General features: G+C 43.9%; 2 protein-coding genes across 2 annotated transcripts; both read left to right on the forward strand.

Moving 5' to 3' along the window:
• Positions 1 to 2,067: 2,067 nt before the first annotated feature.
• On the forward strand, positions 2,068 to 2,968 carry LOC118753518 (kinesin-like protein KIF14; the record flags this gene model as incomplete). The annotated part of the gene is given in 1 exon segment (XM_036488397.1): positions 2,068 to 2,968. A coding segment is annotated over 1 exon segment (835 nt), but the record flags the coding sequence as incomplete, so codon positions are not given.
• Positions 2,969 to 4,085: 1,117 nt separating this feature from the next.
• On the forward strand, positions 4,086 to 5,285 carry LOC118753519. The gene has a single exon (XM_036488398.1). The coding sequence runs from the start codon at positions 4,086 to 4,088 to the stop codon at positions 5,283 to 5,285; it is 1,200 nt and encodes a 399-aa protein (XP_036344291.1).
• Positions 5,286 to 11,324: the final 6,039 nt, after the last annotated feature.

Consider the following 11,324-nt stretch of genomic DNA (forward strand, 5'->3'; position numbering starts at 1 on the left):
TCATTCTGCAAAACCGCGTAACTGACATTTGCTACCAAAAATTGGATTTGCTCACACAAGCTCTTGGCTCAATCCTGATCCAGTCGTCCTGAAATATACTAGCCAGGAAAGCGATTGCTCTATAAAAAAGGGAACCATTTTAAAACATAAGTGTTTTTGCTCTTTAGAAAATAATTTATGCAACATCACATACGCGGTTTTGCATTATCTTGATACGCGGTTTTGCATTTTGTTGATACGCGGTTTTGTACTTTAAACGACGATATGTACCTATATTAAGATCTTGCTTAAAGCATCCTTTTAATCTAATTAACACAATTGCGCTTATACCTATTTTGGTGAGATCTCTTCATATGTTCATTGCTTCGTTCACAAAAAATAAAATGCTTTAATTTCACGCTTAAGTAGCGATTCTTAATACGTTTAGAAAACGTAATGCTTTCTACCATCTTTACTGAAAATCGATTTTTGAACGAAAAAAACTTTATATAATAATATAATAGATTGGCGCTTACACATATGTTCGTGTTTGGCCGAGCTTCTCCTCCGGTTTGTGGCGTGCGCCTTGATGTTGTCACACAAAGCGGAGGGACCTACAGTTTTACGCCGACTCCGAACGGCGATTGTGTTTTTATGAGAAGCTGTTTTTCATGGCAGAAATACACTCGGAGGTTTGCCATTGCCTGCCGAGGGACGACCGCTGTTAAGAAAAAACCTTTTTTCTATATTTTTTGCGATGTTGCTTTGACCAGGGTTTGAACCCAGGTGCTGCGGAGTGGAAGCGCGCTTACCACTACACCACAGCGGCCGACTTTATAGGAAATATAAAATTTTGGCCTATTTAAAAAAGTATCCATACTGACCGGAAAAAATAAGTATCCCGCAAAGATTCGTCTAAAAATGTATCCAATTGGATCTATTTAGATCCAAACGGCATCCCTGGTGGCAATCTTTTAAAATTCTAAGAAAAAAAGATCCCTTTCCTATCGATACAGAGTATATTAGAGAAAATCTCGTCAAAATCCGCTTAGTAGTATTCGAGATTCCGCGTACAAAGAATCTCGACTTTAAAACACAAGAATTTGAAGCACACATTTTTATACCGGAGCGCGCTTGTGCACAAGGGTATTATAACTTTGTTCACATTACGGTTGTTTCTAACAGGCAAAAGAAATCGAGAAATAACCACGCCTACCTCCCATATAACGGTAATTTTCAGAAATACGAAAACTGCGATAATTGCGAAATTTATATTTACAATGATTTTTAGACGAAAAAGAATATTATAAATTTTTTGAAAATTGGGCACTAATTTTTCCCAAACTTGGCCTTAGTACAAAACACCAAACGGTTGATAATTTTTAATACTGATAATAACCGCGCCCACAGTAAACATGAAGCTAATTTATTGAAAATTGATGTTCACAATAATTCTTTAGCAAGAAATACCTTTATGATAAAATTTTGGAAAACGGGCGTGGCACTGCCCATTTATGACCACATATGTGTATCTCGGTAACCGTTCGATCAATTTGTACCAAACTCGGCATGATTATTGTGCTTGCCACGTAAAATCAAAACGCTGCAAATTATTGAAATCGGACTAAAATTACGCCCACTTTTTATATAACGGTAAATTTCAGAAATGCTTTAAACTGATATTTCGAAATTTAAGAATGCTAATTTACACAAAATTGATACTAACAATAATCCCTTAATAAGAAGTAACATTATTATGGACTTTTGGAAAATATTCGTGTCACCGCCCACATATAACTATATAAGTTTATGGAAGATGTTTGAAATAGGAGTAGAATCACCCCTGCTTACCATGTAGCGGTATTTTTCGGAAAGGTGAAAAAAAACTATATTTAATACTAGCCCGGGTATCGAATGTTCGGCTCCGCCCGAACTTAGACTTTTTTACTTGTTAGTTATGCGAATAAATAATTCATAAGAAAAATAGCACGACTTCTGATAAATGGTTAAGACTATTTAAGATACATTAACTTAGTTTTTAGTTTTGTGTTCTTGTTGCTTGCTTTTGACTAAATTTTATAATTTTTAGGTAAAGGAAGCAACCCAACGGTGTAGAAGTTTGGGTCTACAAACAGAGTTTCGACATTCGCAAGTACTTGACGAATTTGGCATATTCCACACCATCGTGATGCTACGTGATAGGACCCTTCGTCGTAAAGCCGAATGGCCTATTGCCAGACTAGGAGTCTGGCTTGATATGGTGCGTAATAGCGAAGACTTGACAGCTGAAAATGTGTTTAATTGTGTGGATATGAATTGGGAGCCATTAGAAAATGATGAAAACACAACATTAAATGATTCGCTCAACTCGAGTCGAATTTCATTAAATTTAAGCATTGTTAAAGATGCTTTATTGAAAAAGCCGCTAAAGAAATTGCAGTTATTTGATACTTCTTCACATTCTCCTTCACATATCGGTCCGCCGTCTTTAGTAAAACGACAAAGTTTTGTTCAGTCGCCGCTAACAGGAAGATTTATAACGAAAAAAGTCTTAAACTATGATGATTGTGTTGAATCGTCACCAGCTCGTAAACCAAATACATCCGATAATATAATTTCACCTGCTGCTGTAAATTCTAGTAATTTAAATGCTGATTTTACCGGTTTAGCATTAACGCATCTGCACAGCATGGAGTGCTCAGCTTCACGCCTAAGATTGCTCTGTAATCGGTATAGAAATGAAGGGGAAAATGTACCCAACAAAAACTTTGAAGAGCAGCAAACATTTTTGCAGGAGTCACTATATGAACTGGAAAAAATACTGCATGGAATGCGCTGCTCTCTTAGTCGGAGTGAGCCAAGTGAAGGCAACGAGATGACGACATCCGAAATGCAAAAAGTAGTTCGATTTCTTATAGATTAGTATAGTCAATTATTTTTTATATTATTGTTGTTTTTACTACTAAAAACTTTATATTATTTCAGTTGCACGCATAAAATAAAATATAAATGTAATTGTATTCGAACTAGCTATGTATGTGTGTATGTATGTACATACATATGTATGTATTTATTTGTTGTTTGTTGTAGGTAATAGTTCTTGAATGTGACTAACGTCCTTGAAACCATCTGAATCGTTAAACTACCTAGTAAATAGGTTTACTATCATTCATTGTCCTTTTTCTTTTAAGTTTTAACTGGTTACTCAACACGAGCTGACACTATATATTATAAAAGACGATGTCTTATTTAAAACCTCCAGGTAGTCAAATTTTTTTGTAACTGAATGTTACAGGACGGTTCCGTGTGCAGAAGTGGAAAGCTTTTGACTGCCATTCACCTGGAAGTGGCCATAAGTGGTTCTTGTACGTACGGTTTAAATCGTAGCTCACAACGTCCGGATATTTATATCCATGTATTCTTTGGGTACCTCATCTTTGTCGGTCTCCTTGCCGTGGGGATGGGGCTTAAGTGGTAATATGTTGGCCGCTTCAGCAACCGACATATCACCACGAACTAAGAGGGAAGCTTGCATAGTGACCTGATGCCGCTGTATCAACCTCGCCCGCAGGGTAAGTGTGATACCAGACACTCTGGTTTCCATGCAAGATCACCGCACCGAAATCCCTATCCCTAATCCTACCCCATCCCACCTTCCCTCCTCTCCTCCAACAAAAATCCTGACTGGGCAGTCACTAAAACCCCCCCTAATCCGAGATAGCCCGTGTCTATCGGACAGGGTTGCAGTCGGGGGTATTCAGACTGTATTATAGCGGAGCACCTCTCTGATACCTGCCCGCCTCAGGGAGTAACGGTGGGCTTACCGTGTTATTGGGGGCTATGACACGACGGACAGTTCTGACTCCTACACTCGTGGGAATTCTTATGGATAAAAGCAACCAAAAACAAACAAAACAAAACCAAAAAACAAAACACCAGCGGGCACTTATACCGCACCACTACTGGCGAACCAGGTAGAGTCTAATATCGAACATACTGGTAGCCAGGGCCCTACACGTACAACCCCGACAGTGGGCGGACAAAAGGGCGGCAATGGTACCAAAGACCCTATATTTGGACCGGCGCAACGGACAGAAGCAGGCACTATGCAACGGAAGGAAAGTCTGGGGCAGGTGGGATCTGAGGATGCTTCGGCAGCCAAAGATGACATACCACAAGCCTCGACGAGTACTGGACTCGGGGACGTGAGAAAGGCCACAGTTAAGTGGTACCTGCGCTACGTCAGTAAAGGCTTAACGCCTGAGGAGGCCAAAAAGAAAGTCCGGGACCGGGAGAAAACCAGTGACAGTGCACGGGAGGCTGGGGAAATTAGTGTTTCGAAAGGTAATCCGGAGAACAAGAAAGTCATGGACGGGGAGAAGCCCAGTGACAGCAAACGGGGTGCTGCGGAGATTAGTCCTCCGGAAGGGAAGCCAGAGAAGAAGAGGAGCCGTCTCGAAGCAGTGGCTCCAAATCCCAAGGCAGGGGCCAGGAAGCCTGGTGTTAGCTATGCTAGCGCCACTAAGCGTATTAGACTGGCTGTTCTGCCGAAGGCTTTCCCTAAACGTACACTCACTCGTGGGGATCAGGGAAAGATTGAGGACGCCATTGTGGAGGAGATGGGTAAGGGTTGGAGGTCAATACTCCAATTCGACGGCATCCACTTTCGGCCAGGCGTTATACTGGTCGACTGGTTGGATGCAGAATCAGCCGAATGGCTGCGCTTAATTGTTCCAAAACTGCCTGGTTGGGAGGGTGCGGAATTGACTACGTGCGATGGGGACAACATACCCAAGGTGCACGTAATCACTACGTACCTACCAAAAGCTGCAGGAGTGGACACGCAGAAACTACTGAACCTAATTATAGCCCAAAATGAGGGTATGCATACCGACCTATGGAAGGTATACAGAAGCAATGACGAGAAGACGGGTAAACTGCTGACGATCGGGATAGACGACCGGTCGTTGGAGGCTATCAAGAAGAAAAACTGTATCCTACGATACAGGTTTGGTAGTGTTCCAGTGCATCTGCACAAGGGCAGGGAACCGAAGGCGAAGGTAGCCAAGCCAAATACTCCACCGGGTGTTCCTGAAATACCGGAGGAGGTGGCTGAGATGGTAGCTGTGGAAGCAGCCAGAAGCGCGGTAGTAGAGAAAGTTGGTATTCTACCTCATGAGACGGAGGGTATAGACGATTTCGACCTCGGCCTACTAAATATCTTTGCAGATCATGACTCGGAGAGGGCCACCTTCTCAGAGCTTGACGAAACTCTGACAACGGATGAAGAAGCGGAACGCCATTAGCTGCGACGATGACCAGCACTAAGGTTGCACAAGTGAACCTTCACCATGCGAGGGCCGCGTCTGCGGTCATCGCTAGGGCAACCCTCAGGTCTACACTGGGAATAGTGCTGGTACAAGAACCCTGGGTCGTCAGGGGCCAAAAAAGAGGCTTGGCGGTAGAGAACAGGCAGGTAATTTGGGATACTAGGTGCACAAATCCTAGGGCGTGCTTGTTAATAACTAATAGCTTGAAACATGTATGTCTTTCAGATTTCCTGTCGAGGGATCTAGTGGCGGTCCAAGTCCCGGTCAACATCAACGGGACCATCCAGGACATCGTAGTTGCATCGGGCTACTTCCCAGGAGATAACAATCACGCCCCACCGGAGCTTGTCACTAAACTGGTGAAGTACTGCGAAGACAAGAAGCTACCCCTGATACTCGGATGTGATGCAAATGCGCATAGCGAGGCATGGGGGAGCAGTGACACCAACCAAAGGGGTGAGTACCTTCTTGAATTTATCCTTAGAAATAAATTAGAAATCTTTAATGTTGGGAATATACCAACTTTTGTGACCCGTGCGAGGGTAGAGGTCCTTGATATAACCATAGGAAATACTCAAACGAAAGTGCTGGCGAAAGAGTGGAGAGTATCCAATGAACCCTCCATGTCAGATCATAGAATAATTAGTACATAGAGTTTTAAGGAATCCCAGGAAGACAGACTGGGGGAAGTTCAAAGACAACCTGAGGCTGAACGTAGCCCAACCTGGGCTGGGTCAAAAGATCAGGAACGAAACAGAACTAGAATTCGCGACAGAGCGCTTTAATGAACTACTCATTGACGCATATGAAGACAGTTGTCCTATAAGTAAGGTATGTTCCTCCAGGGATGTATCCTAGTGGAACAACAGCCTAAGTAAACTCAGAACCAAAGTTCGGAAATTGTTCAATCGAGCAAAACGAACCGGGGAGTGGTCAGAATACAGAAACACCTTAACTCTGTACAACAAAGAAATAAGGGAATCTAAGCGTTTAAGCTTTAGGAACTTCTGTCAAAGCATAGAAGATACCGCGGAGGCTACAAGACTCTATAAGGTAATGGCAAAAACGAATTGTATTTCGTCCGCAAGTCTAAGGAAGAGTGATGGGAGTTTCACTGGGAGCGAGGAAGAAAAGATCCAACTTCTCATACATAGATACTCACTTCCCAGGATCTACATCATATTCCGAGACAGATCGGACTGAACAAAGTAGTAAAATAAGCAGTGAAAACTGGTTAGTGGCTAAGGAAATATGCTCTGAGCCCCGACTAAGGTGGGCGGTGAACACCTTTAAACCGCTAAAGTCACCGGGAGCGGATGGAATATTCCCTGGCATGCTACAGCAGGGCTTAGAATGCATTATTGGCCCGCTATTAACAATAGTTAGAAGCAGCATAGCATTGGGTTATATACCAGATGCGTGGAGAAGAGCGAAGGTAGTTTTCATCCCGAAGGTTGGAAAGAAGGACCCACTTCATCCAAAATCCTTCAGGCCGATCTGCCTCACCTCATTTGTACTAACAGCTTTAGAAAAGGTAGTAGATGACTACGGTCTTAGGGCCGTTTTCTAATGTAAGCAGTAAAGTTGCCTTTACTAACAGGGCAGATAAACTGTTCCTCAATTTAAAGTGTTTTCGTTTTCTTATCTTACCGGTAAAAATAAATTTTGTATTCCGTAGAGTGAAACTTCACTATATTTCCGAGAATGAAACTTCACTACATTCGTCATAAAATTTCAAAGGTTGGCAATGCAACATAAGCAAATATAGAGCAAGAGCAACTGTTAGCAAAAACCAAAACCTTGGTTCAAATATCTAATATAGCTGGCTCGTGAACCAAAACCAAACCAAAATTTAAAGTTGGGTACAAATTTTAAAGGCTGCGTCGGGTAAGCAACAGTTTATCGATTCGAGAAATTAATGCGCTGATGAGAAAACGAAAACTCTTATATCGAGACGATAAAGTGGCCGGTAAACTAAAGGTCAGATGAGAAAACGGCGCTTAGTGAACTATCTGCTGAATTCGCGCCAGCATGCATATATGGCGGGTCGTTCTTCTGAAACCGCCTATATGCGCTGATAAGTGGACTTCAAGATAGCTTAGATAATAAGGAGACGGCTATATGCGCCTTTCTGGACATCGAGGGAGCGTTTGACAACACCTCACATGCTGCAATAAACAGTGCTTTGATCAGCAGAGGGGTAAACAATACCCTCGTAGCCTGGATTAATTGCATGCTCCGCACCAGAAGGGTAGAAGTACAAACCTGTACGAATAATACGGTTGTTGCCGGAACAACAAGGGGCTGTCCACAGGGTGGAGTGCTATCTCCACTGCTGTGGAACATAGTCGTCGAAGGACTGCTCCAAGAGCTGACAGATACTGGGTTAACTTGCCAGGGGTACGCCGATGACATTGTAATTATATGCAGGGGGAAATTCGAAAACACCCTGTGTAATAGAATCCAGCTAGGGCTGAATGTAACCAAAAAATGGTGTGCTAAAGTTGGGCTGAATGTTAACCCATCAAAAACCACTATAGTACCATTCTCAAGGAAATATAAACTGGAGAGCCTAAAAACGATAAGGCTAGATGGAACCAACATTATGTACAAAAAGAGGTTAAATTCCTAGGAGTGATACTAGACCAAAAACTACTCTGGAAAGCACACGTGGAAGAAACCACGAAGAAAGCTGTAAGATCATTTATGACGTGTAGGTCCATGGCAAGTAAGAGTTGGGGATGCACACCAAAGATACTGAGATGGATCTACCCGACTATAATACGACCCATGATAGCTTATGGAGCCATCATCTGGGCCGATAGAACTTCACAACTTGGAACAATCAAAGTGCTCTCCAAGTTACAAAGGCTGGCATGCGTATGCATAACCGGAGCCATGAGAACCTGTCCAACCGCATCCTTGGAGATTCTTCTAGATCTTACCCCTCTTCATATACACATACAGACTCAGGCGAAGAGAGTTTTACTACGGATGACTGGTTCCAATATCGGGGCAGAAGGGTATCTTAGCCATGGGAAGTTAGATATTCTTACGAAGAAGTTCCCTGAAATTGCCATACCGAGGGATACCATGCATCCGAGGTACAGCTTTACAAAGAGGTTTAAAACTGATCTGAGTGATAAGAAGAGCTGGGCTGGCATATCCGAGACGTATCGGATAAACCAAACCATGATTACCTGGTACACTGATGGCTCATTGACCGACGAGAGTACCGGGGTAGGGGTAGTTGGACCGAGGTTAAGATACTCGGAACCCATGGGAAAACATATGTCTATTTTCCAGGCTGAAACATACGCCATAGAAAGATGCGTGGACTTTAATATTAAGCGGAACTACCGGAATAGCAGCCAAGCGGCTATCAAGGCCCTCAGATCTCACCAGGTAACATCTAAACTGGTGATGGAGTGCCTCGAAAAGCTGAATACACTTGGTCTGACCAATCAGGTTTGGGTTCTCTGGATTCCGGGCCATATTGGTATTAAAGGAAACGAGATTGCCGATAAACTAGCGAAGAAGGGTGCATCGACCCCTTTCACCGGCCCAGAGCCTTTCTGTGGCCTGGGAAAAGGGGCACTCTCCGAACTTGTTCGGTTAGAGGAAGAAGCTCATAGAAAACGCTACTGGGATAATCTACCAGGTCTAGAGCAGTCCAAAGCACTTTTAGGAACATATAACCTAAAACGCTTCAATGAATGTATGAGCTTATCAAAGAATAACTTAAGAATTGTTACAGGAATCCTGACAGGACACTACAGGCTGAACTATCACCTGACTAAACTGGGAATTTACTCGCATGAGCGATTCAGATTTTGCAGGACGGAAAACGAGACTGCACAGCACATCTTAGAAGAATGTCCTGCACTGATGCACAAACGCAAAAGGCACCTGGGTGAACATATGTTAACCAAAGGCGAAGTGAAATCCGTAGACTTAGGTTGCAAGTTTCTCTCGGTTACTGGATTAAGACACTCTATAATCCGCGAAGGGGACACAATAGATCTTAAGGTCGCAGTGCTTTATCCCCAATAATAATAATAATAATAATCCTTTGGGTAGCAACCAAACAACCGTTTGGGAGCAAGCTTAAGTGAGAAGGCGTAAAACTTCGCGTGCGATGGGTTTGGGTCCCGCCACGTTAAAACCCCGTCCAACACAAAAGTCAACATCAGATGATACCCATTTTTCTGATGACGGCCACGGCAAGCGTATTAAGGACTACGTTTTGAGGGTATGCACCTGGAATATCCGGACCCTTTATAGGGAAGGTGCCTCTTCCCGGCTGGTTGATGTCGTCGGGAAGACTAAAGGCTGATATCACCGCCTTCCAAGAAATGCGATGGACGGGTCAAGGCAAGGTAAGCGTGGAGCCTTTGACGTCTACTATAGCTGCCACGTAAAGGAGCGAAAATTCGGTGTTGGATTCGTCACCGAGTACTGGCGTTCACCCCGGCGAAGCAACGTTTAGCCACAATCCGCATCAAAGCGAGATTCTTCAACATCTCGCAAGGATCTCTTCTGTGAGCGCTTGGAGCGTACATATTAGCGCTGTCCCAGACACGATATCAAAATCGTACTCAGCGATTTTAATGCCAAGGTGGGCAAGGCATTGTCGGAAAATTCAGCCTCTACGACGAAACGTCCCATAACGGACTGAGGCTGATCGACTTCGCCGGGGCACGAAACATGGTAATATGTAGTACTAGGTTGCAGCATAACAAGATCCACCAAGCTTCATAGCTCTCTCCGGATCGAAAAACGAGAAACCTAATCGACCATGTTGTGATAGACTGAAGGCATACTTCCAGTGTTTTAGACGCACGTACACTCCGAGGGCCAAACATCGACTCCGACCACTATCTTGTTGCAGCCAAGATACACACCCGCCTCTGTGCAGCAAAAAATGTGCGCCCAACAATGCAAGGAAAGCTTAACGTCGAAAAGCTGCAATCAGACCAGACGGCCAATTTATTCGCCACTTGACTCAGACACCTGCCCTCTGAGAGCTGCCGAAGAAACAGTCTGATTTCAGCGAACCCGAAATAACAACTGGTACGATGAGGAGTGTCGAGAAGCTGCAGAGAAAAAAGATGCCGCCTACAGGGCCATGCGAGCCATGTGGGACCGTTATAGGGAATTGAAGAGGGAAGCGAGACGTATTTGCCGCATTAAGAAGAGAGAGGCCGAAATACGTGAGTGCGAAGAGCTTGAAATGTGGCCGACAGGAAAAACGCCCGTAAATTTTATCAGAGAGTTAAGCGACTTACTGAAGGTTTCAATATCAGTGCGAACTCCTGTTAGAACCATGGCGACCTAGAGACTGGTGTCCAGAACGTACTTAAATTATGGAGGGAACACTTTTCCACCCTGTTGAATGACCGCAGCACTGAAAGTAGTGGAGAAGACGCTCGGGTTCGTCAGTCGATAACGATGGAGTCGATGTACCATCGCCTGACTATCATGAGGTACGAATAGCGATTACGCGGCTGAAAAACAACAAAGTTGTTGGAGCTGACGGCCTGCCAGCCGAGCTATTCAAGTACGGCGGCGAGGAGCTGATAAGGTGCTTGCATCAGCTATTGGGCCGTATGAATAAAAATAAGCAATTGCTTTTTTTATTCATACGGCCCAATATGCAGAATATGGTCAGATGAGCGCATGCCTGAGGACTGGAATTTAACTATACGCGTCAACTACCGCGGGATCAGCCTTCTTAGCATAGGTTACAAGGTCTTATCCAGTGTATTGTGTGAAAGTCTGAAGCCCACCGTCGACGAACTGATTGGACCTTACCAGTGTGGTTTTAGACCTGGCAAATCCACCATAGATCAGGTATTCACAACACGCCAAATCTTGGAAAAGACCCGCCAGAATAGGATCAACACGCACCATCTATTTGTCGATTACAAAGCCGCTTTCGACAGCATGAAAAGATGTTGTCTTTATGCCGCGATGTCTGAATTTGGTATCCCCGCGAAACTAAAACGGCTGTGT

Source organism: Rhagoletis pomonella, unplaced genomic scaffold, assembly GCF_013731165.1.
Source record: "Rhagoletis pomonella isolate Grant_MI unplaced genomic scaffold, Rhpom_1.0 Rhpom_scaffold_02563, whole genome shotgun sequence".
Lineage (NCBI taxonomy): Eukaryota > Metazoa > Arthropoda > Insecta > Diptera > Tephritidae > Rhagoletis > Rhagoletis pomonella.